We start from the raw sequence: 26,650 nt of genomic DNA, 5'->3' as shown, positions 1-26,650 counted from the left end.
GCCGTCTGCAGACTCGATGAAGAGGTTTGGGCCGTACTTTGGAGTGCAGTCATGGGTCAGCAGAGTGAACAGGAGGGGGCTCAGCACACAGCCTTGGGGAGCCCCCGTGTTCCAGTGTGATGGTTCTGGAGGACTTGCCGCCGACACGTATAGCCTGTGGTCTCCCCGTCAGAAAGTCTAGCAGCCAGTTGCACAGTGATGTGTTGATCCCCAGGTGGAGTTTGTGCAGTTTGTGTATTAGCTGCTGTGGGATTATAGTGTTGAATGGTGAGCTAAAGTCTAAAAACAGCATTCTAACGTAGGAGTCCTTTGTTTCGAGGTGAGTGAGGGTGTATGAAGCGCAGTGGCGATGGCATCTTCAGTTGAACGATTGGACCGATAAGCAAACTGGTATGGATCCAGAGTGGGCGGGGGAACAGACTTGATGTGGTCCATGACGCTCAAAGCACTTAATAAAAATTGGAGTGAGAGCTACTGGGCGGTAGTCGTTAAAGCAGGAGGGTGGGGACTTCTTTGGCACCGGAATGATGGTGGTTGCTTTGAGGCACGTTGGAACAACAGTCTGCTGCAGAGATGTGTTAAAAATGTCCGCAAAGACCAGTGAGTTTATCAGCGCAACCGTTCAGTACATGACCTGGTATGTTGTCTGAATCCGGAGCTTTGCGTTGATCCTGTTCAGAGATCTTCTCACACTCCCTGGAGCTAGCAAGAGATCAACGCTCCGTCCATGTCTCTAAGGCCACCCAGCGGAGGAAACTCATTTTGACCGCTTGTATCCCCTTGTTCTGTTGGTCATGACCCAGACCTCATGACCACAGGTGCAGGTTGGAACGAAGATTGCCCAGTAAATTGGAAGCTTCACCTTTTTCAATCAATCTCACACTCCACCAGTGATCAAGGTTAATTAATGATTTTAGCATACGACCCTAATAACCCACTTGACACGTGTACGTTTTTAGAACTGGCAACATGTCAGGGAGCTGCTCCAACAAACATATAGCACTTGGGGAAAATTGTATTTTATGAATGAAAAACTGACCTTGTCTTTTTGTTTCTTGCATGTTTTGTTGATGAACATCTGTAAGAACATTTTCTGTATCTACTTTATCAATGAATTGTACTGCATGTAGCAACAGCCTCTGGGCGCCTTTTTGTCTGAGGGCCGGTGTGCACACTATAATCTTACCTGACATACCAAGATTACATTATGCTATTAGACAGTTTTTTCTCTCCAATCCACAAAAGCACCTACTTCATCAATCATCCTTTACATTGCATTTTACTCCCATGGCAAAAGCTTTGATAATTATTTCCATCGGGCAGTTTTCAGTTCTCACTTACTCTATCCCAAACTGCTGTAGAGCTCAATATCTGACGTCACCACACACACAACGCACATAGGCAACAATCTGGGACAGTCAGTTATTTTCATACTAACACAGAGGCAACAGTGAAGGCCTACAGTGCTTTGTATGAAAAGAGCATCTGCACACAATAGAGGCCTGGCATGAGACCACTACAGCTGTCCAACAATGACTCTGCAAGACCGTGTTGTGCTACAGTTTGGGAAATAACATTTTTAAAAAAGCATCAGGGTTTTTTTCATATGCAAGTGTATTTGCTTTATTCAATTTCACGACAAGGTAGATTATAATGCCACAATGATATACATAATTTTGTTAACTTCAGCTAAATAAATTGCAAAACCAGCATAAAAACCCACACACCTAGCAGCCTTCTTCACGCTCCACTCGCCCTTATGTGGACTATGCTGAATCTCCCAAACTATGTCACCCGTTTAGCAGCTTGTACACACAGGGTTCGTCTGGACAGGAGGGGTTCTGCGAGGATCAAATCTTGGCTCGAGATGTGAATACCAAAAGCTTTGGCTAAACCTGGCTCCAATTATCTGTGCTCCAGCAGCCAAGGGGAACTTCAGACTACCCCTCTCTATTCCAGCGCTTACAACTGAGTGGCTATGTGGAGACACTCTTCTGCTGGAGTCTGTCAGCCTGTCGGGGCATTGTCTCTATCTTTGCGCTCAGACAAGTAGTGCTTTGAAAAGGGGTTTGGACAAACAGTGCTTTAGAAAATACTAAATTGTGTGTGATATGTTCAAAAACCTCTACGTTCAGTTAAAGACCAAATGATTGATATTTGCGCGAAGCCAGATCATTGTTTAGATCCAGAACTGTTTTATGGGAAAGTGTGCCATTTTGCAGTATAGATTATATAAATTCTGAATCACATACTGTATAAGAATTAGGTGGTTTAGCGGAAAGAACATCTCGCACAGAAAAAAATAGATCTTTGTTGTTGTTTCTTGTTTTTGAGAGAAAGGAAGGGCCTTGCCATTGGTCTATCTCCATGTCAAAAATACCTCATTGTGATTCATATTCAAGAGTTTTAGAGCTTACCATTTTTTTTAGTAGTTGGAAATGAATGGTCAGGGGACTCTTTGTTCTAGTCTCACATGTGGTCAATGCTGTATTTTGCCTGCGCGCGCTGTCATGCTGTAACCTGCTTCTGCTTCTTATTGGCACTTTCTGCATAATAACTAATGTTGCCGAATGTCAGCCCCCTGTGTTGTGTCTTTGTGTGAAGGTCAAAGGTTGATGTCTTGAGAATAAAGCCTCCGCAGTGGTGAGTCTGAAAGCCAGGTCTCGTGAGGCTGGGGTATGATACAGGGGTGACGATCATCTGCCTCGAGGCTGATGGATCCCAATGTGGTTCTCTCTTCAGAAAACTGTGTATGCTAGATTGTGAGACGTTATTCAAAGAAATCTTGTTTGCGTTTTCACGTGTTGTGTAGGACTCATTCATATCATGTAGCGCTGCCCTACGTTTGAACCGGTCACCGACAGTTTCTAGCGTCATCCTCAATGCTCCGATTGTGAGAGCCAGCATCATTATGTCTTGCCATTTTATTGTGACATACTTTTTTTTTTTTTTCTCCGTAGACATTAACAGTGCATACAGCATTTACAAAAGTGAAGAAGAAAGTGTAAATCATATTTATGCATTTCTACAAAGATGAGGGGGACATGAGACAATAGACAATGCATAGAACACAGGCGGGGGCTTACAACGGGGAGAGAGGAGTTCTATATATCTATATGAATAAATGCATACATTTTTATTTGTTTATTTACATTTATTATGATCACAAAGATTAATTTTCATTTCACAATATGATAATATTAACATAAAATAACTACAAGAAAAGGAAAGAGGGTATGGAATAATAACAAAGGACAGGAACAGGGAAGGAAAGAGAGGAGAGAGAATTAAGAAAGAAAAAAAAGAAAAAACAATAACAGTGACATACTTTTACCATGAATTATAAATCTATTCCATCCAGGGGCGGACTGGCCATATGTCCATTCTGGAAGAGCACAGAAGGGCCACTGGCTCTAGGGCCACCGGTCTGGCCTCTCACTTTACCTTACCCTTACCCCCGGGCGTAACCGAAATGTACCCAAATCTAAAAGCTTAAAAGAAAAGCATCCAAAAACAAAAAATGTGCTGGAAAAGCAACAAAAAAGTGACAAAAACAAAACAAAACAACATGAAAAAAAAGAAGAAAAAAAAAGACGAAAAGCAAGAGACGAAAACACAACAAAAAAAAGTGACAAAAAAGTGACGAAAAAGCAACAAAAACATGACAAAAATGCAGTGATTTTAGCTTTCAAATGAGGCGTTACAGTGTTGCTCTCCAGTCAAGAAGCCTTTTGATTTGGGTAAAGCCGAACCGGAGAAAATGCTCTCGGTTAAGGCGGAGGGTAGGAGGTTAACATATGTATTTGTGGAGGTGTCGCATTTATCGTTTATGTTTTAGGCATATTTCACATTGATTTAATAAATACATATTCAAATCAGTGAAAACTAGGACAAAATTCAATAAATAAGTAGCTTATCATTTATATGTATCTTATCTTATCTTAGTGATTTGCAATCAGCTCCATTCAGGACCTTTTCACTCTGTCATTTTGGGGATGTGCTTATCTGATCAAACCGTATCATGTTGCAGCTTTTGACAGTTTCTGCCAGTTTCAACACCATCTTGGGCACATCCTTCACAGTGAGGGGGCTTCATCTGTCAGCGATGTTAAACTATGCTTCCATGTGTGCTGTGTCTATCTGCAGGTCGCAGGAGAGGAGTTCACACTGTGGGACGACTTCCTGGTTGAAGGCAGACGCAGGGGTGGACAGGAAATGACCTTGGAGGAGCTGATCCAGTTCGTCAAGGTATTTCTTTCTCTCCGGATGGAAACTTTCTGTAGAGAGTCAAGAGTTACTGAGTGCAAGTTTGATGTGCTTTGCCAATAATTACTCCCTACCCACCAGTGAAACACAATAGACATTGTTTTAAAATGGGCACTTTACACCTTCTAGTCACAGTGACCAGAGCCAGTCCTGAAAAACATCCTTATCTACCATGTAAATGATATAAGTTAAACACACAAATGCTTTTTACTCTTGTGCAAATGGCCCAGTAAACGTAATTATAAAGGCATGGGTAATCAATAAACATTCAAAAGGAGGCAATTTATTGATTCAAGCACAGTGGGAAAAGCACATCATTCAGAAATGTGATATGAACTCCTGTTTGAAGGTGCAAAATGTTCCCAATTTGAAAGAAATAGAAAAAGAAACTGAAATTAATGGATTTAAGGCGAGACACTGCAGGTGAATAGGGACGAAATGTATATTTACAGATATCAATTTGAAACCTTTGCTGTAGATCACTGGCATAAATGTGAGAAAAAAATACATTGCAAGTTTTCTGTCATTTTATCTTTTCATATAAGAACAAGGTGTTTTATGCCTAAAAATGCCCCAAAATTTCCCATCTTTTCGGCGACAAAATCTGAATAATGGACAGAGCTACATTCAAATGTATGGTTTCATTTTATTGATGAATAAGTTACCAAGACTTTTTCAGTGGGGATTTTGGATTTCTTGTTTAGTTTTAAAATAAGCTGTTTTTTAGTGGAAAAGAGTGTAAAAAATTCATTTTCGCCTTATTTTTTGACATTCAAAACTCAATAAATCAGGCTAGGGATTAGATAATAAAAAATCATACTGAAAAAATCTTCCAAATATTGTTCAGTCCAAGGCTGGAAAATTTGAAGTCTTTAGGTCCTACTGACGTGGACATAGTGTCGCCACAATGACAGAAAAATGTGTTTTGAGAAAAAAGCCCTTGAAATTGCATTCTCCCATATAAGTCTATGGGGGAACATTGAATCAGCGCAATATTTAAACATGTTATTGTGAAGATTAGGCATATTTTTGGTTTCCGGGTGAAAGCTTGTATGTTCAGAGACCAATTTGGCCCAAAACCTGAAAACTGAAAAAATTGAATTTTGCCTGTACTGTCTCCCCTTAAGCTTTTTTATAAAGCATTGCTCAACACACATTTGACAAAGAACAACATGTACTAGCATCGCCACAGCCTCGCTAAATACAATGTTCGAGGGATAAGTGTGTCCGTGTAAACACCATTTTGTGGATTAGCACCACCATGCTGAATTTGTTTATGTGGGCTTAAAAATTCAATGCAATGCCTTTTCATTCAGTTTTATTCGTTGTAGCTCAGATTCAGTTTGGCGTCTGAAAACATTTGATTGTGCCGCTGAATAGGGCTCTGCGGATTGTAGGATTGTAGAGGAATGGCTGTATTTGCTGCAGGTTTTGTGGAGCTTCTCAAAGGCCAGTGTTCCTGTGTTTGTTTATGGACACACTGCGGCGCTTCCTGAGCTGCGCGTTGTTGAGGTCACGGGGCGTTCGCTGGGCCAACTCTCATCACGTGTCTAAAAGTTTGTACGATCTTCTCGATGCGATTTTGTCACGTAGATGTTTTCTTCTTATTTGACTGACAGGAGCAAAATAACCTGGAGGTGTGCTGCCTCTTCCATGGGACGTCTAGGATTTACAACGGCGAGGAGGACAGGCTCAAACTAAGGTAACTACCACCTTATTTTACACCAGCACCGGAGAATTTTTAACCTGACTACGTAGTTTCTTGCAACAACAAACGCTAAATACACCTTAGTCGCCAAGATGCTTCTGCTCCTAATTTGAGGTGCAGACAATAATATACAGGTCAACCAATGAAAACTGGACTAATTTAGTACTGACTCAGGATGAACAGCTTTGGTAAGATAATTGTGAATTTTCTGTAATGATTGTTTTTATATTTGCAATTTTGAACACACTGCTATCTTTCTTTTAATGGTCAAAATCATTAACATTTGAGCAAAGACTGAAACCTAAACTAGTAAACTAATATAAGAATCACACTTTTCAGAACATGTTTGTCGAACTTTCTTAACTTCAGGATTAGCAGGATTTGCGCATAGTAGAAAACCATGCGGATACATTTGCAGATGATTATATAGTATCTTACTTAAAGGAATAGGCCAGCGTTTTTACATACTGAGATATGTTCTTACCTTAGCTTTGATGAGTTCTTTAGGACCTGTCTGGTCTTCACGTAAACACAGCGCAGACGGCGTTAGCATTTAGCCTCTCCCTCTCTCCACTATAGCTCCAAAACAGGTCAAGATAGAAGCTACCAAGCTCTTCCACGTTTTCCCTATTTAAATATGGTTACGTGAAGTGTTACACTACAAAGTATAATTACACAAAATTAAACAATGTGGATTTTCTAAACGGATAAAAGGGGGAACTATATTGTAAGGCGTAATAATACCAGTAGTTCGAAATCCGCGCAGTAATCTTCACTTTATTGCGCGGATGCCAAATTACTCCTGGTATTATTACACCTTACAATATAGTTCCCCCTTTTATCCGCTTAGAAAATCCACATTGTTTAATTTAGTGTAATTATACTTTGTATCCATATTTATATTTATTTTTGTAACCATATTTAAATAGGGAAAACGTGGAAGAGCTTGGTAGCTTCTATTTTGACCTGTTTTGGAGCTATAGTGTAGAGAGGGAGAGGCTAAATGCTAACGCCGTCTGAGCTGTGTTTACGTGACTGAAGGCACGGGGGAAGACCAGACAAGTCCTAAAGAACTCGTCAAAGCTAAGGTAAGAACATATCTCAGTATGTAAAAACGGTGGCCTATTCCTTTAATTCTTACTGTACTCACTTTTGCACTTTGATAATTGCTACCATTTTCCATTTATTTGCCATTTTAATTTGATTACAATGAATCTTGCAGCCCTAATAATGACAGAGTGATGCTCAGGTTGGCTTCTGAATGACCGCATGTACCAACTTTAGCAGTGCACATGCACAGCCTCCCAGAGAGCAGCATCCTTTTGTTTGTTGTGTAGGTTAATGGCAGGATGAGGGCGTTTCCTTTGTTGACACGCTCACACTATGCATCACTACACGCCGACGATTGAGGCCCGCTGCTGCTCAGGTTTCTCTGTTTGTTGAGAAGCCAAAGATTTGAAAGGGTTGAGCGAGTGCTTAAGTTATTTTCCCTCCTAATGTGTCGAAGGAGACGCTGTTGGGACTTGCAGCACATTAAAGGGCACATGGCTTATGCCATAGGGGAAATGAAGTGGTATCGTACAGCGAAATCTTCACAGCGAATGAGTCAGACCGAGAAATGAACCTCGCGGCTTCTCTTTTCATCCAGTAAAAAGGGAAGACTCCAATAAATCTGGCTTTTATAGGTGATAATGCAGAGCGATGTTTGAAAACAAACGCAAAAGCTTTAGTCAAACGTTTCAGATACGATTAAAAAAACTGTAAATGACTAATGTTTGATATAGTATCCGTCTGAAATTGAGAGCAAATGAATATGATTATCCCTGGATGATGAGTCCTGGTACATGTCACTAGTTTCTGTTGTGTCTAATTGTGTGTGAATTCATGCAAAAGTAAAGAAGCAAGGCACGCAATTTATGTGGACAGACTGGCTTGTCTGTTTAAGCAAAGGGAATAATAACTTGTGCCCGTAATTGACTTGATCGTATAAAGCGCTGTTAGTTTTACTTCACTCTCCATGCCCCCAGCTTGTGATTATCCGACTGTACAGGAAGCCGGTGCTAGTGGGCATTTGACATGTAGGACCAGCTGTCCACATGACCACCACCCCCCCCTCAAACCCCCCGTCTCTCTTTCCTCCCCTCTCCTGTGGCTTCATCTGCTGCGGTCCCCAGAGAGGAGCTGTGTGCAGATATCACAGAACAAACAAAGACGCTGCATCTGGAGCCCGCACTGTGGGTTTGTCCAATCTGCAGCGGATGTGTCTGCGTTACCCGTTCATACGCAAAAACTAACAATGAGGGTATCGCGCAGAGTTACCAGTGCCCTGTGGGTGTTTGGTGGGTTTGTGAGTGTTGGTGGAACTGAACAATTCAAACAGTATTCCCCTGGGCGGTGAGGTCAGTCGCAATCATAACAATATCACAATTTGAGTGGTTGCAGTGAGCTCTTTTCTTCTTTCTATTGGAACTTTACCTCAAAAGTGGCTTTCTCTTTAAACTTATAGGTCATTACATACAAAGATCACCACCATTATTGTCACGATTGTTGAAATGAGTTTCTCGCTTATTCGCAGTGTGTCTGAGCTGATAAAAAAAGTGACCAAGACAGATATTCCTCCTCACAAGAAAATGCTGGAGCTGTTCCCGTCCTTCACTGAGGATGAAGACTGTGAGCTGGTCCCCCGGATCCAGTACCTCCTGCTGTGAAGAGACCTCAAAATGCGGAAGCTTAAAGCGTGCCATTTTACTTTCTGCACTCGCCGTCTTGGCATAGCAAATGTTTACGAACAAGATTCCCGACTTCTGCCATATTCTGCCATTTTGTTTCAGGAGCGAAAGTTGATCTGTTTTGGGTTTTTTTGTATTTTTTTCAGTGCCATCATTTGTGCTACATGTGCTATATGTGCAATATGTGCAATATGCCATGTCGTGCTTTAATTTAAGAGACATTTTAAGACTTTCAGAGTGGTTTATCAGGGTACAGGAATGCACAACATATAGATTAGAGAATAAGGTATAATGTCGAAATACTATGATTGTGTCATGGCTCTATCGTTCAGAGGCAAATGCTTTTAAAACCACAAAATACTCTGTCTTTCTCTGTCGTTATAAGATTTTAAAACTAATCATTGGGTCTTTATCTACACTTTAGTGTATTCATTCATTCATTTTATTCCACTTGTCCGTTGCCGGGTTGGAGCTGCCTAAATCACACAGCACCAGCCCCTTATGGCTTCTCCTGCAGGTGGTGGGTCCACAGAAGGATGGCCTCATGGTTCAAACCGGGCCTGTTGGTCTCAGTGTAGATAAATCAGATAGTGATCTGAATCCACATCGAAATGCAAGCTTTAATTGGCCTTTATCCACAAAGTCAAGTAAAAAAACACAGTACAGTACAGTGATTTTACCCTCCCACTTGTCGTAGCGATCTGGACACAGCTGTTTCAACCTAATCCTTGTTCGCAAATGCAGCCCCTCCCTTCGTATAAATATAGAGATAGAAATATCAACACAACTTTCACCTGTCCTGGCGTAGCTCTTGTGCATGTGCTGCCAATGCAAACTGCCTTACTCTACAACTGCTGCACTCGACACTTGCACTAGTGTATTTATGACCTCTGTTTTTGGATGCCAGTGTTTTGAGGAGTACGAATGTCTGCGCTTGAGAGATATGATGTAAGGTTGTTTTTTTCAATCTATAATAAATAAATGTGTAATGTGTGTTGTGTGTTTGTGGATTTAAAACAGGTATGTTCTCTTCTGGCACAGCACTGTTTGTATCTGAGGTTTTCTAATAAACTAGGGGTACGTGAATTAAGAATAAAACAAATTGGTTATAATGTACAGCTGTGCCGATAAGTTTACACACTTTTACACATTTCTCAAAGAATATGAATGAAAACACAAAAACTTTTATTTCCACTCATGGTCAGTGATGCTGTGAAGTCGTTTATTGTGAAAAAAATGTGTGAACTCGTTTCAAATCACCATAACAAAATAGAATAGAAAATGACCCTGTCAAAAAGTTTACCCCAATACCCCTAATACTATGTGTTGCCCCCTTTAACATCAGTGACAGATCGGAGTCTTTTGTGGTAGTTGTGGATGAGGTTCTTTTTTTTCTGATGATAAAGCGGTAGGGCTGTCACGATCATTACTTTATCAACTTATCGTTCAATAAATAACAGAGATTACATTATTACATTACATTATTAGCAAACTGATTACTAACTGAAGCAAATTGAGATACATTATATATTGTCTGCAGCTTGTGTGGTGTTTTAGGATATGATTATGCACTTTTAGAACAAGTTTTACTGTCATTTTTATGCCTGAGAGTTGACAGTATCTAATATCGTTAGAGTCAATGAAATACTTTCCTTTGTTATCGTGACAGGCCTATAAAGCGGTCCATTTTTCTTGGCAAAAAGTGTGAGTTCCTGGGCTGTCTTGCATGAACTGCATGTTTGAGCTCTCCCCACATTGGTTCATTGATATTGAAGCCAGGAGACTAAGATGAATTTACAGGAACTGGAAGCTTTTCGCCAAGAAGAATGGGCTGCTTTACCTTTAGATTATTTACAGAACCTTCTCCACAACTACCACAAAAGACTCCGATCTGTCACGGATGCGAAAAGGGGCAATACAATGTTTTGGAAACTGGGATGTGTAAACTTTTTTGACAGGGTCATTATGGCATTTGATTCCCCCACAATAAATGGCTTCACAACATCACTGACCATGAGTGAATAAAGTGTTTGTGCTTTCATTCATTCTGTATTAGCCGTCTGCCTTCATGCTCTATAGCTATTTGAGGTAGTCGACAGTAGTTTGACTCTTTACTGATACTTCCCATGCACCTTTTGGCACTGGTTCATCTCTATCCATTCCTAAGGCCACTTGTGACACTGAACACTAAAGACAAGAATAAGAGCTGCAATATTTCAGATTCTCTGATCCAGTCTGAATTCTTTCTTTGACCTGCAGACGTTCATTTATTTTCCAATTGTTTTCTAGTATCGCCCTCCCATCGCCCACGGTTCGTGTAAAATGTTCATAGCTCACAATCATTAATACTTCTATAATGAATAATTTATCATTCAAGACATAAATCAGAAAAAAACATGAATTTACATAAATAAATCTTTATTATTTTAGCTGAAGAACAAATAATGCAGTTTCCTTCATTTCAAATATATCCAATAATATCATTGCATATTATTGGTTGCCTGCTGCCCGTCTTCATGAGCGCGGTGAACTTGTGGAAGTCTGATTCCGTTTCATGCAGCCCCGTGTGCGACTGGTGAAAGAAAGGCTTCAGTGCCTGTAGTCCCACCGGGCAGGACAGCCTTTTGGACGCCTCCGTCTGCCTGGCCTTGGCACAGTCCACTGGTCTGCTCCTCATCTCCACACCTTTAGTAATCCCATTCAACTTCCTCCGCATGTTCCCCAGTATGTCCTTAGCCAATCGCCGTCCCACAGTTGGCTTCAGTGCCGCTGGTTCGGGACTCTCCGGAAGGTCCAACCAGTTCTTAATCAAGTCCGCAAAACTATTGTCCCCCAAGACTAACGGCTGCCTGTTTCGGCTGCGGCTCAACAGTGAAGTAGTCCAGTCTGACTCCTCGGGGTTGCACGCATTGAACGAAGTCCATTTTTCCAAACAAGCGTCCGAGGTGGACTTGGGTCGGACTCTCCCGTTCGCAGAGACACGATTTGTTCTGAGACAAGCGGAGGCGGAAACTCGAACGTTCCTGGTCCTCCTCAGCACAACCCCTTCATCGTGCCACGAGTCCTCGGAAAACCCAGAGTCAAAATCCACGCTTTTTTCGCTACTCGGAGATCCTTGGCCTAACCTTTCATGCTCCTGTTCGTCCTCCTCCTCCAGCGGACTGGCCAGGCAGCACGCAGAGTCGTACGTGCCGGATTCGCTGGTCTCTGAAACCCTGAGTCTGGAGGATTGGCTTTGTTGCTGCTGCTGTTGCTGTTGCTGTTTGCAAAATCTCGTCAAGGCAAAGGTTCGGCCACAGGGTTCGCTCAGTGGCCTGGGACGGTTTAGCTGCGTGCGGTCCTGCAGTGACTTCTTCACGTGCTGCATCTGGTCTCGCAGGCAATCCGGAGACTCTCCTAAACACAGCTATACCAGAAAGAGACACACGTTAGTCGGATTTTTTCAGACTTCAGGATCTGCTGAGGCAAACAAAAGCTACAACTACAAGATTTTCAACGTTTTTTAAGTCTTAAAATAACCCCAAACTAGTGGTGATGTTAGTGTTCCTGCAGTGAGAGCTAGTGCTACAAAGGGAGTGGAAGGCAGAGGTGCTGGCTGTGCAGTGGAAGTTTCAGCAGTAGTTTTATTACAGAGAAAACAGGCTGCGGTTAACTCCTTTAGTGACTTTTTTTTCCAACACTCATCATGCCTTGGCGTGTCTGACACAGTGGCTGGAGCTGCTGAGTGCAGAAGTAGGCCAGAAGATTTTTACAAGATTAGATCATCACCTCTATGGGCATTTTACAAACAGAACTACAGGGAAGCAAAGAGTATAAAGGAGGACTCAAAATGCGCAAGAGTGCAAATACAGAGTAAAAGTGGCAGTTGTGATAGACAATAGGCCTGAACAAGCAATACAGATGGTGCCATTGCTTTGTTTTACATTACCAGCACTACAGCTACCAGCAAGGGACTTATCAGTGGTTGTTAAGGTGCAGTAAACAGCTGAGCCACCCTAAATGATCTCTTAAGTTACACCAGCAAGCGTTATTTAGTCAGATTTAGTAGCGGGGCAGACACAGGATGCGGTCAGTGAAAAACTGGGGAACTCCAATGTTGTCCATAGGTTTGGACAAAGCAAAGCTGGTTTTGTGGAGTTGCTGCTGGAGCGCATATCCTCTCCCTGGACCCCTACAGGATGTTGCCGCTCCGAATTATAAAAACGGAAATGACTCCAGTGCGCAGGAATTACAAAATATTCAACATAATAAAACCCAACCTTGTAAAAGCGCTGAACTTTTGCTGTGACAAAAGTTCATCAGTTGTGGTTGTAGGGGTTTCTCTAAGTTTCAGTGATGTTGTCACAGCTGCAGGCGCTGAACCATTTGGGGGCTTGAAAAGGACTTAATCTGCCTAAAAGTCGCGTCCACAGCGGGGTGTTGTTGTGCGTCTCTGTGCCATTTGAAATAACTTGTTTCTACTTGACTGCCTTCACACACGTGGGATGCCAAACTGAAGGCATTTGGCGAGACACAACTGGGGATCATTAGGTCTAATAATATAACTAATAAAACTGACTTACCATTATGTTCAAACTGGTGTCCAAATGTCCAAAGGAGGGAACTTCTGGATCAGCGTTTCGTGCTGCTGAAGAGATCTGCTCACCTCGGCATTAGGCGGCGGAAGACTTCAACAAAGACTCAAATCAAGAAAGTTCAGTGCATCTATGAGTGGTCTGTCCTCTGAGTTGCATCTTTGAGTGTCTCTCCTCTGAATCACACACGATCCTGTCACTGGACTTTAACGATGCTGAGCTCTGTGCCTCAGCCAATCAGCGCGCAGCTCCAAAAAAGATCCAGCCATTGAGGTGCGCGTGAAACAAGAGACCTCCTCGTGCGCATACAGAGGTTCCTCCCGGAGCAAAACATCTGTCTGTCTCCGCTTTTATTACATCAGGTCTTTTTCTTTTTAATGCAAAGAATTTCGTTGCATGAACATGTTTAATGACATTAAGAGAGAAAGGTGCAAAACAAAACAGCACGAGGGAGTTCATTTTCACACTCTTTCTGTGCCCTGTGCCCTTCACAATGTAATGTATGATATAAGCATATGTAGATGGTGCTATAGTTGGTAGTTTACTCTGTTATAACAGTGTTTCCCAAACCTCCATTTCTGTGGGACCCCTTGGTTGGTAAAGTTACTGATGAGGAATAGGATAACCCTCACCGTAACCATATCCTTATGGTTAGGATTAGGGTAAATAGTAAAGAATATACTGTTTACAACTAAGAGAAGGAGGCGGACCCATGAGGCACATGTACCTGCCGCCACCTGGTGGAGAGTTAGGCCCTGACAACTCGTTAGCGCCTCCTCACGCCCTCATGAAAGTCAATAGGATTTGCATAAAGGAGCAGTCTGGCCTTTATTTGGTCTTTAATGCACTTCTACATGAATACAAAGCCTAGTAATGGATCTGACGCCTCTGCAACAGATGCTGATAACACTGTTTGCAAATCAGCCAAAGTTTGTGCAGAGGCACCCATTCATTTTAAATAGGCCCGTGATCCAACATAACATGTTTAAGCACATCACCATTTTATTTAAAATGTCATTTTCAGGGAGCCAACCTTTGACAAATGTCTGCCACTTTTTAGGCCATTAAATGAAGTTTATTTATAGGAAGTTTCTTATGAAACATCTTAGTCAACCGTTTCTGTGGCATTCATTACACTTCTTTAAATAGGCTTCTTTATATACTATTATGTTTCAATTATATAAAAGCCTAAAATAAAATAAACCTTTAAGTCCCAATAATGTATTTAAAACATGTGTATTTTTCAAAAGAACAGAAAAAGGGTTTGTAGGTAAGAAAAGGTATTGAATGTGGGCCACTACGAAGGAAAAGGGCGACAAAAAGCAAAATATGCCACCATTCTTGCAATCATGTGATTGTATGTTTATTTACAATGAACAAACTTGAATTTGACCACCGTTGTACTGTTACCATTCGTTTGTATCTTCTCTGTGCTGCTGCCGCGGTGCATCTCAAACTGACGTGACTAATGTGAACCCAAGTGGAAAATAGAAATAGCCCTAATTCACACTATATGAACATAGCATGTCTAAAGAACGAGTGTAAACGGATATATCAAGGCACAAACATGTTAAAACACTTGTAAAATGAGAGAAACAAACTGGATACAGAACAAAATGTTAGAGACAGATCCACTTAATAGAAATCTTGCTGATATATTAAAAGTGACACATAACAAGTTTATTTTTCTAAAGTAGGAATGTTTTTTGTTTTATATCGTGTGAGGAGAGAGGGGTTTTATTCTGGTCAAGGGAGCTCTCATGCAGAACAATGCACTATTGTACAACCGCGATTATTGGTTCAGTGTAAACATTGTACAAAAGACATTTTCATTGCGTGTCCCTTTTGTCATTCTCCATGCTTTTTTTTCTTCTTCTCTAAAAAAAAAAAAATGTGCAGCTCGAGGAAAAATGGCAACATTAAGTCAATATAAGTTAATGTGATATAAAAAAGCGGCTTCTAAAATCTACTCTTATTGACAAAAAGGGAAACAAAATAAGGTACAATAATCTAGTTAAAAACAACAATATACCGATTGAAACATGTACTGAAGGCTCTTTACCTTTATCTTTGATTTAAAAGGATACAATTATTGAATCATCTTGACTGCCAATAGTTGGATATGCAAATAAAACACATTTTCTACATCGAGTGCTGTTGTGAATCGGTGGCTTTTGTCCAGTCAGGGGCTTCTTTGTCAAATAGTTATTTACAGGCACTCAATATAAATCCAAGCCCTGACCAAATATATTACATATTGAAACATAACATACCAAGACAAAAGTGTGTGGGGTGTGTGAAACATGTGTTGGTTGAATTGGCTAAAATTTCCCCCTCGCAGAGTCAAGTCTGTTATGGTTTTCATTATGAAAAGCAGTAATCGTCTCATGGCTCTTGCAGTCTCATGCAGTCCGTGTGCCAAGTATTGTCCTGCAAGACGCAAAGAAGAAAGAGGTGGTGTTAGAGTCCCTGTGAGCGTGGCACATTCCAAATGGTGCACAACATGAGTAATCCCTGCGGTACCTTTAGAAGAGGCCGCAGTCTTTGAGGTTGTTCTTGATGATGACGTCGGTGACTGCGTCGAACACAAACTGCACGTTCTTGGTGTCGGTGGCGCAGGTGAAGTGAGTGTAGATCTCCTTCGTGTCCTTTTTCTTGTTCAGGTCCTCGAACTTGGTCTGGATGTAGCTGGCCGCTTCGTCAAACTTGTTGGCTCCTGTTTGAAATTTCAAATGCTTCAGTATAAATTGCCATAATCATTACTCTAGTACTTGTATTCTTTCATATGAGCAAACACTTTCATAAGTACAGTGAAATGCTCCCCCCCCACGCCTACAAAACCTACAAAAATGATCCTAACGCCTTGGTCGCGTTGTCGTCACGTTTGTGTCACATTTTTGAAGCGTTTTTGTTGTGTTTTTGTCGCTTTTGAAATGTTTTTGTAGTTTTTTGTAGTGTTTTTGTTACTTTGTCATTGCGCTTTCCCTCTTTTGTCGCTATTTTGACGCTTTTCTTCAAGACGTTTTTAGATTTGAGTGATGGAGAACTGGAGAAAATGTGCTCGGTTCAGGCGGGGATGAAGAGGTTTTACTTTGAATACAATATTAGCCACTTTGAGGAGGTGTCGCCTCAGCAGCGAGCACAATATGGGCATTTTCCTCCCCTAGGACTTGAAAAAGCTGGTACAAGCATCTTTGCTCACAAGCAGAATATAACTGCACATTGTCTTGATAAAGAAATAAATGAAATGAAAAAGTAGCGAGCACAAATATGGGCATTTTCTTCACCTGCGTACTCGGGGAAGCAGATTGTGAGTGGGCTGCGGGTGATCTTCTCCTCGAAAAGGTCCTTCTTGTTGAGGAAGAGGATGATTGACGTCTCCGTGAACCACTTGTTGTTACAGATGGAGTCGAACAGCTTCATGCTCTCATGCATACGATTCTGTAAGAGACGGGGGCACGGCTTATAAATAGACATGTCAAGATTAGTACGGTTTGTTTCACATGTAGCTTTGGCAACTGCAAAGCTACATGTGTCAGAACATAATGTTAAATGACTGCAGCCCCATCCATGAGAACAAAGTCCTGGTCAGGGCAGGAGAAGTTAGCTATAGTTGCAGACCCTTCAAATGTCCTGCATTTAATCTATTACAATGTTTGTCTAAAACACATGTCGTCGCGTGCTACACTATCACGTTAAGCCTGACTGGCTCCTGCACCTTTCCACCAGGGGGCAGTGTTGTTTCATATTTGACTAAGTGGGGCGGTCTCGGTCTGTTCTCTGGAGCTTTACATTCAGAAGAGGTTTGGACAAGAGCGGCAAATGGTTTATATCGCTTGAAAAATGGGTCAGGAATCAGGATCATTTTTATTACGTCATTTCCTATAGATGGATCATTAAAGTCCATTTGGTTTCGCAGTCAGAGATCCCCATCATTAGGCCACAATAAATGTCTAGATATAGATTAAAACCAACCTTTTACTGTTTCAATTCTTATTAATTTTGTGTTGGATTAGCTTACATGCTTTTTTATGTATTTAAAAGAAACAGAACAAGGAAAGGCCATACAATGTGGTATAAAATATCCAAATATGTACCGGTATAGAAGATAAATACATATTACAAGAGAACATAAGAAAAGAAAACAGAATGAAGAAGTGAAAGGGTTATAAGTAAGAGTTATTCAAAGCAGTACCAAGTAACCCATGCCCCTAGAGGCCGTAAGCGCCATTGAAGGTGTCGTAGCATGTTGCGTATTTTTACTCATTAATTGTCCGTGAGAGTAAATACTACGCTGACAGAAAAGACAACGGGAGAGAGGGATATTGTACATCCAATGACACAATGGAGATCATTTTTTTCACTCAAACTTGGCTGTAAATATTGTTGCAGTGGTGCTAGCCCGCAGTTAGCTTTGCCAGTTAGCTTCGTCTTCGTGATTCCATTAGTGTGTATATCGGTGGCTCTGACCCGTAGGCAGCGAAGTTTAAATTGTGGTTTTGTGGCCAGAGACACCGGGGGGGAGATAAAGACCCCCCAATCATCCCATTAACACTTGAATTACCCCCAGAGGGACTACGCAAAGGATTTATTAAGTTACTTAGTACTGTTTTAAATAAATAAATAAAAATAATTAACTATTGAAAGCATCTATCCTGCTTTTTTAATAGAGCTCCACAATCCTACCCACTTTCGGGGCCCAGACAAAAAAATCCCATGTATTTTTAGCATTGACTTTTCGAAAAAGTCAATTATTAAGAGTTTAATTAATAACAATACTTGAAAATACGACAAAATGGCTTTTATAATTTCGCAGTGTAAAACGTTTGAGACAAATCTTTTACCAAATTGGCCATACAGGATGAAAATATTACTAAAAACATAAAAACTACACACTGAGCAAGAAAAATAGAATGGCTTATATTGATGGAAGCAACTTTTTATTATATTATTCATTACATTTACTTTGTCATTTATTTTGGCAAAGAAATGTTTGACTCCAAACAGAATCACAGCATTATTTTTCGACTACCATCTGTAATAATTTGGAATTATGGGACTGGACAACTATAGAGAACAAAAATTTTCGGAACTAAGAAAGCAAAGATAACCCCGAGCTGCAATTTATAATGGCCCTATGTATTTTCCCAACATGACGGTTAATGGCTTTTCAGCATTTTCAAGACCTACCATCTCCTCGTCCTCAGCCAGCACGAGGTCATAAGCACTCAAAGCCACGCAGAAGATAATGGCTGTAACTCCCTCAAAACAGTGGATCCACTTCTTTCTCTCCGAGCGCTGGCCTCCCACATCAAACATCCTGCAGGCAAAAAAACCAACACAAATGCATTCAGGTCAGCACGGCGGCCGGATAAAAGACTTAAAATGGACAGCGAGGAGGCCTTTTTAGGACAAATCAGAAATTGCAAAAGAAAGTTTGAGTGTCATGCTGTCCCTCGATGTGCATTAAGATTTCATAAGGGAGCGCTCACAGTGGTGGAGTGGACAGGAGCAGGCTGCTCAGATTTTGCCAGAAAAACTACAAAAGTGTTGCCACAGGACTACAGTAGTTACACAGCTCTAGTTGTAGAACTACTAGTGCTGCTACTTCTAGAGCTCTTTACCATTAATATTATCTTTTTGTTTTTAGTATGTCCTACAGCATAACGTGCTCCAGTGCCAACCCAAAATGTTAGTCTAGAGCCCTGATGACTCATTTGTGTTTACTAAGGATGTGAAATTCAGATTATAGGGAAATAAAAACAAACTTGAGGCTTGAAATATTAAAATATTTTCTTTTGATATAACAAATATGGCCTTCAGCCTTACAGAACATACTGGAGCTTTCGTCCTATTGATCTACTTGGTGTAATGCATTATTCATGACAAACAACAAGCTTGTGTCAAAGGATAAATATCAGGAATCTGGAAAAAGGTCACAATGAACCACAGAGGGTCAAGAGCCAGCGCGCCGTTTGTGCGGCTCCCAAACCTGGATAAATAAACAGGGATGCGTCGGGAGGGGGCAGGTCGAGCCAAATACTCACCCCCAGAAAACTGCAAAAAGTGCATTGGTATCAAGGTCAAAGGGTGCTCAGGGCTCAGGCATTATTAAGGGACCTACAGAATGTGTTTATTCATTACTGGCTCAGCTGGAGCTTGAAAAGGGTCAGGGAAAAATGTATGCAGGACCTATTGTTCCATATAAGCAATGGAGAGTTACATGAGTAATGCTCTTATAAAGCTAAATTATTGAATACAATTATTTTGTTGAAGTGAATACAGTATAAAGATAGACAAGCCGATTTTAGTTACAGATATGCCAATTTAGTTATGTATGTGTAAAGCATAGACAAAGTTATTTACTTAGATAATGCATAAATACTTTATATGAAATGTAATTCCTACAACATTCTGTCTGTTTCATATCACGCTGAGATAAAAAAAGAACTTGTACTCTACATCCCATTCTAATATTGCATTGTAATGTTTTGCTTTTACAGTGCTGCCGAAACCCACTCAAGTAGCATACCGTATACAAACCATTATTTAATTTCACGCTCTCTTAGCCATGTTTGCACAAGCAATTCATTCATGCAATCTTTCCTTATAAATCACTCTGCTACGCTGCGGCAGGCTGCATTTCTGCACTTCGGTAAAGTGATTGTGGTGTCGGCTGTTAAAGAGGAGTCTCACTTGAAGTGCAGTTCTTTGAAGGTGAAGTGCGTCTCCACAATGCCAGTGGTTTTGACCCTGGTCCTCAGGACGTCCTGCTGCGTTGGGATGTAATCTGCTTTGGCTATCCTCTCCAGGTCATTCAGGTAACTGCAGACACAGACAAACAGTTTCATATAATAGAAGCGTAACAAATGATACTGATTATAACAATATAGAACTATCGCATTGGTTTTCAAAAAGTGTTAATGTGGACTCGATTGTTTAGGATTAAAGGTAAAGTGCCCCAACAAACAGGAGGTCCACTGCAGTTCTGTTCAATACTTTGGTACGAGTTGAAACGGGCCAAAGGTAAACGACAGGGGGAGTGCTTTAATCCAGTGTGCTGACCAGTCAAACCACAGAGCTGAAGAAGCCTTTTTTATTTCAGATGACTATGTTTTGAAAACTTTTACTATGGAAAAGAAGCAAAAATATGCAAGCCACAAAATATGGAAATCTTGCATTTCATGTACAAAAGTATATATATATTTTTTTTCCTTTGGGTACATTATCTTTGGTGAAAGCTGGCATTTATGTGGAGGAGTATGTGTCAAGAAAATATCATCAAGAACCATGGATGTATTATATTTTGGCAGGAACACAAGCAAAAATTGTGCATCAGCCCTCATAATCCCTCATAACGAAAGCTCAAATCATGGCACAACATCCACAGACTGTGCTGCTGAGGCTTAAACCAATATTATATTAACACGTTTACCTGACTGAATGAAGTGTAAACAGAGTGCAGTATTAAATAACATCTAGGAGACAACAGCCTGTTCTTCCTTGTTCGAGCTTGCCTCATGTGCTCTGCTGTCCTTGTCCTGTTCTGGGACAGACTGTTGGTCAGTGGGGGAGTGTTTCAGACATCTTTTACACACACACACACACACACACACACACACACACGCACACACACACACACACACACACGAGAGAGGGGGGACCGGCCAACCACGGCTTCACAGGCAGACACTACATTTCATAATAAACGGTTTCATCATCTCTTCACTGTGTTGGTTTCAAATGAGCAGAATGACACCACACAGCAAAAGTCCACATCACAGCATCCGAGATCAATATGACGGTTACAGCGAAGGCAAATAAACAGCAGGGAATAACGTCATCCATTACCAATCAGCACCAATCCAGCTCAAGTTTTAAAAGGCAACACACGCTCCCTACTGTGGCCAAATCACAATATAAACTTCATGCTCACAAATTGAACTAAACATGTACAACTGGTTAATCCTCCTGTCAGCTGGCGCCCACTGGGTTGATCATGTACGGCTTTGCAAGAGAAGGTACTTTTTACAGACAGCTTGATCATTCTAAAGAATAATAACCCTGAAGACATCTTGAAGTGAGAACAACTGCAGATCAAAGGAGTGGTTGCCCAGTTATAATGCATTCAGTGTAACGTTTTACTGAATTTAGCACTTAACACGATTTGCAGATCATAATTTTAGTGCTCCATGTTTCAAAAGGCAGACTTTACTGTTCTATTAGACTACAATATTACTGCACTAAACATGGAAAGAGTCTCACTAAATGGGAGTTATTGGGTAATTTCTGTTCTGATCCATCGGGACGAGTGAGAGTCTGACTGCTGATGAACGGTCTGCTCCATCAGATCTTTCCCCTGTGACTGTTAAATACTGTATACAACCTGCCGCCTTCATAAACGTAGATTAGATATTGAATAAATCAAATCACAAAGTCTCACAGCAGATAAATAAGATTTTTACGTTTAACTGTGTTCAAATTTGCTATGAACAACTAAGAAAACTGAGGCCCAAAGTAGATGCATTTTTGAAAACCTCATTTTAATGCATTTCCATTTCAGGTGGGGGGGGTGAGGGTGTTATGTTGATTTGAGCTCTATTTAATAACGTGAAGAAGCAGCAGCTTGAGATGCAGACGGAGGAAATGCACCACAAATGTTTAAGAACAGCTGTGCGTTTTCCCACACGGCTGAATTACCATTTATATTGGCACCAGTCGATTAGATGTACACAGAAGACTGGTCCATATTGATTGACACCCATATAGTCAACATTGTACCACTGAATTTACACCACAGAGCGCACCGACAGCTGTAGAATTAGCAAAAGGAAGGGAGCTCTGGGAAGAAAAGATCACGTCAGGTCTGCACTGGTGGGAGTATGCTAAAGCGAATGCTGCTGTATACTAAGAAGGATAACAATATTAAGGCTGCATAATATTAGGAAATTAAATGAGGCCTGTGTGATAACTGCTCAAGCAAGAATATCTGTATTCGCAAACAAGTACAATAGGATACATCTTTTATCTCCTACTACTAGGCCAGTTTTATCCACCAGCTGAACTCCCTCCCTTCTCTGCCCATCCTATGCTCCCACCTCTCACCCCCCACCCCTCGCTCCACAACAAGGACGAGAGAATTAACTATTTTGATTCACTGTGAAATGAATAAAACATAAAAAACCTTTAATCTTTTTGAATCTTGCTCAAATGCTCAAAACATAGTATATTTGAGAAAAGCAATAGATAACTACCATTATTAGTTGTTATTAATAAATAAATATGTAATGCATGTCCTTTTGCAGCAGTTTACCTCAGGTGACATTAATAAAAGGAAAGTTGTGTGGATTTGATCAAGTAAACCAGAGATTCAGCTGTTGAAAACACAAAAACAAAGGGTAGTAGCAGTGGTGCGTCGACAACAAGGAACGCAGCAAAGGCACTGCAACATGTGCAGTACATTGTACAAATCTACAGTGAAAGTTGTTGATATGGTCAATATAGTTTAGGGCTGAAACAACTAATTGTTTTATTGAAATAGCTGATAACCATCATTTTCTGGTAAACACAGACTCAAATAGAGCAATGAAAAACTTTAATAAAAAACTACTCGCGTCATTTGTACATTATATTTCCTAAATATCTGTCTGTGTCTTATCCAATCAGAAAGCACAATTAGTGCTAAGAGCCTCCAAAAAACACTCACTTTAGGTTTACTCCACCAACATGTCCTCAAGCGACGCCACTTAAACTTTATGTGGCAATAAAAAAAATAATCGTTAGTTGCAGCCCTAATATTGTTACACCCCAGCATCATAGTAAAGTAGCTGTATCGTGCATTATTAAGTACCCTTGCAGAGCGGTTCACACTCACTATGCAGCGGAGTCGTTGAGTTGGTACTCTCGGGAGCGGGTGAAGCAGCTCTGGATCCCAGAGTCGGCCCACAGTCGGCGGATCACGTTTGCCAAGTCGTCAGGGAGGATGTCTTTCTCCTCTGCTGTGGCGGCCAGGACGAACAGCTGCCGGGCATCGTCCTGAGAGAGAGAAAAGAGGATTACAAAAAAAAAATCAGGCCAAGAACAACAAACAAGTAGAATATAGTGTTGTCGTCTCAAATATTTCACACCGAGTTCACCCAAGTCGGGCGAGGTTTACCATCAGATAGTGGGCTTTCAATCAGACCCTACAACTGTGCTCATTTATGGTTGTGAGATCCATTCAAAAACGTGTAGAAAATTGGCTCCGACTTCAGTTTGTTTGTGATTGCTTCCATTAGATTTGGTAAGCAGTGGTTTGCAAATGAATGATCAAAGGATAACATGGTCCCACGTCGAGTTACACTGCACAAAGAACACAGCGATACTTCCACAAAATGCAAGTTGACAGTTTCTCTCCATTCTCCCTGTTACTGCTAATTAATTTCTTCCGCACGGTTTTCACAATAACATGAATATGATTTATTTCCGTCTTCAGTGTCTGTTTGTACTTGTAAGCTTTCCCCCCCTTCTATTTCTTTCTAGTTCAGCCTGCATTAATTCAAATAGCACACGATAAGCAAATCACTGCACTAATCACAGAGAGGAGGATCAAAGGGAGTGGATATTTTGGGGGCTATAGCTTTGCAGATTTGCTTAATCAAAAAAAAAGAAAATCATCAAATGTCCCAATAGGATATAAATGGAAAGTACATGCATTGTTTTGGGTTCACAGAGGCTTTTGTTTTGCATGTCTCTCGGTCTCCAAAAAGGTGACGTGTTCCTTCAAGGTCATTAAAAAAAAAAAAATCAGCTCATTTTTTTGCGTTTTCCACATGTTTTGAATCAAAGATAGAATAGCGAGTCTTTTGTGCTGGTGGGGTCTGCAAGAGAGCATCGGACAAAAGGGTCTTTTAGCGTTCAGTACTAATAGTTAACTGGATCTAAAACGGTTGTATCCCAAAATTCATCCGCAAATGGAAAGACTGTTATGTTGAGAAAGTTCAGTTTCGGAGACGACGGCTTTGACCAATCACATGTTTGCAAAGAACGGGTCTCTCCCATCGAAGACCGTTTCTATTGGCTTCTATTTTACATTGTTAATATTCAGGTTCAGGTGAATTTACTGGTTTAAGTGTTATGATTGATTGCAGACTCGCACATAACAAAATGCACCAACTGACAATACAAAGTTATGGCCTTGCGGTAGCGCTCCTTCTTGAAAGAGCTGCTCAGCTCCTCTACAGTCCCGTGTTGTGGGTGGGAGGTGTTGTCCATGATGGAGGTGAGCTTAGCTAACACCCTCCTGTCCCTCACCTCCTGCAGAGATGCCTGTAGTACAGTACGAGAGTAAAAAAAAAAAAGCATAATTGAGCCTGCTGTTGATCCACTTTTGCACATGCTACTTCCTTTGCACACGAGTAAACGCTTAGTAAATGATCCCCTTAGTATTTGGGAGCTATGCAGACTGAACACTGGCTGTAAAATTGTCTGAAGATTTAAATAAGGGTATAAGTTTTCAATACAGTACTTCATAAAGATGACTCATTTGTGTCTCCAGATAACAGATATAAACATAATGATTTAATACTTATTTTACTGATAACTGTCATTTTGATTCATTCACAATAGAGAAAACACCCATTACATTTAGTATGAGAAGTCTATGTTTACAATTGTTTGAGTTCTTAAAGCAGAACTAAGCAACTCATGCCCCAAGAGGCCATAAGCGCCACTGCAGGTGTCGTAGCATGTTGCGTTTTTTTACTCATTAATTGTCCGTGAGAGTAAATACTACGCTGACAGAAAAGACGAAGGGAGAGAGGGATATTGTACATCCAATTACACAACAGAGATATTTTTTTTTTCACTCAAACTTGGCTGTAATAACTGTTTAAGTGGCGCTAGCCCACAGTTAGCATTGCCCGTTAGCCTGTAAGCTTCTTCTTCCTGATTCCATTAGTGTGCATTGGTGGCTCCGATCCGGTGCAGGCAAAGTTGCAAGTGTGGTTTTCTGCCCGGAGACACCAGGGGGAGATGAAAGACCCCCCCCATATCATCCCATTAACACTTGTATTACCCCCAGAGGATCTACGAAAAGCATGTATTACTTACTTAGTACTGCTTTAAGCTCACACACTGCCAAATGTCCAATCAGAAAGCCCACATGTGTTGGATTGTTCGATCCAAAGGCTAAAACCAGTGGCCAATAAGCCAAAATATATGACAGGATACGGCAGGAACTGTTTTCCTGCATTTTTAAAGTGCCATTTGAAAACCGTACGTTTACTTATCTTTTAAAGGTGGAAATTGACTGACGTGCTTTACTGCTCCCGCTCCGTTTTCCAGCAAACACAGTAATTCCAAACACCCTGTTAGAGCAGGTTAACTAAGCTTACATCAACCGCTGTGTCACCGTCTCCGCTTTACTAAGACGAATGAGAACCCCAATGGACTGTGAGCTCACTTTGTCCAGGAGCTGCAGCTATTACAACAACAGGCAACTGGACAAAATAATCACTTCCTGCTAAAAGGGGGAAGAAAAGGCAGCAAATCTCCAGGTTACTACATTCACCCTGACTTTACTCAAAGTTCACCGCAGTGTAGTCATTGTGCTGTTATTTCACTTCACTGCATTATTTTTTTGGCCATTCTGCTCCTTTTCATTCTGTTATCCAGGCTTGTGACAAGGGGTAACCAGAGAAACTTGGGACAGGCCCGAAATCCAGGCTTTGTCCCAGATCCATTTAGCCCAAATCTATTAACATATTATTACTGCTGCGACCGGAAAATGAGCTATCAGCATTCTGCTTGACTCATCATTGAACCAGTGCAGATCGCCAACTCTTCCGGAGCAGTAGGCGACCATCTGCAAATGCTGGAGCTCGGCCTACAGCGCATGGTTTAGGTCTATGGGGTAAGTATGGTACCCCGAGGAAACCGGCAAAGAGGGAGAACATGTGAGCTCCACTCAGAAGGGTCTGCCTTTCAAGTTGGGGAACTGCACTGAACATGACACCTACTTGTCTGGCAGGGTCACTGTAGTCGATCTTGAGCGATCCCATTGCTCTGACGATGGCCATGATGGACTGGATGGTGTTACTGTAGACCACAGCTCTGTACTGCTTACACTCGTCTTCTGAGTAACCGTCTTCATGGATGATCCTGAAAGGCCATGAGAAAAACGCTCAGGTATGTGACATGATACAAATTATGAACTATGAGGAAAGGTACAAGGACAAAACACGATGCTGTTGAATTATAATCTAGACCACCTCGTTTTTAAGCTCTTAAGGTGAGAAACAAAGGGCAATCAGTTGGGGACGTATAACTTTGGGAAACTAACCAATTACAGTTGTGATTGCATTTATAATTTATTCTTTAAAATCAAGAACTAG

General features: G+C 41.1%; 3 protein-coding genes across 3 annotated transcripts in view; 1 reads left to right on the top strand and 2 right to left on the bottom strand.

Moving 5' to 3' along the window:
* uba7 (ubiquitin-like modifier activating enzyme 7) overlaps positions 1-8,834 on the top strand; it is a 38,967-nt gene extending 30,133 nt beyond the window's left edge. Inside the window, exons 22-24 of the mRNA XM_079578233.1 lie at positions 4,147-4,248; positions 5,886-5,968; positions 8,550-8,834. Of these exons, the coding sequence (XP_079434359.1) occupies positions 4,147-4,248; positions 5,886-5,968; positions 8,550-8,682 (318 nt within the window). The 3' untranslated portion in view covers positions 8,683-8,834. The remainder of the gene's footprint in view (positions 1-4,146; positions 4,249-5,885; positions 5,969-8,549) is intronic.
* A 2,303-nt stretch (positions 8,835-11,137) lies between these two features.
* On the bottom strand, positions 11,138-13,333 carry LOC306979327 (PAK4-inhibitor inka2-like). The gene is made up of 2 exons (XM_079578217.1): positions 13,266-13,333; positions 11,138-12,109 (listed from the first exon to the last, which is right to left on the bottom strand). The coding sequence occupies exons 1-2, from the start codon at positions 13,266-13,268 to the stop codon at positions 11,165-11,167; spliced, it is 948 nt and encodes a 315-aa protein (XP_079434343.1). The 5' UTR covers positions 13,269-13,333; the 3' UTR covers positions 11,138-11,164.
* A 1,285-nt stretch (positions 13,334-14,618) lies between these two features.
* The window catches only part of LOC306979324 (guanine nucleotide-binding protein G(i) subunit alpha-2), a 40,143-nt gene continuing 28,111 nt past the window's right edge, over positions 14,619-26,650 (bottom strand). Inside the window, exons 3-9 of the mRNA XM_079578214.1 lie at positions 26,276-26,417; positions 23,152-23,312; positions 19,974-20,102; positions 18,468-18,597; positions 16,565-16,718; positions 15,801-15,993; positions 14,619-15,707 (exon numbers count right to left, since the gene is read on the bottom strand). Of these exons, the coding sequence (XP_079434340.1) occupies positions 15,803-15,993; positions 16,565-16,718; positions 18,468-18,597; positions 19,974-20,102; positions 23,152-23,312; positions 26,276-26,417 (907 nt within the window). The 3' untranslated portion in view covers positions 14,619-15,707; positions 15,801-15,802. The remainder of the gene's footprint in view (positions 15,708-15,800; positions 15,994-16,564; positions 16,719-18,467; positions 18,598-19,973; positions 20,103-23,151; positions 23,313-26,275; positions 26,418-26,650) is intronic.

The sequence above is a fragment of the Gobius niger genome (assembly GCF_951799975.1).
Source record: "Gobius niger genome assembly, chromosome: 20".
NCBI classification, from domain to species: domain Eukaryota; kingdom Metazoa; phylum Chordata; class Actinopteri; order Gobiiformes; family Gobiidae; genus Gobius; species Gobius niger.
Note: the sequence above shows the minus strand (reverse complement) of the source record. Positions and strands in the feature narration are given on the sequence as shown.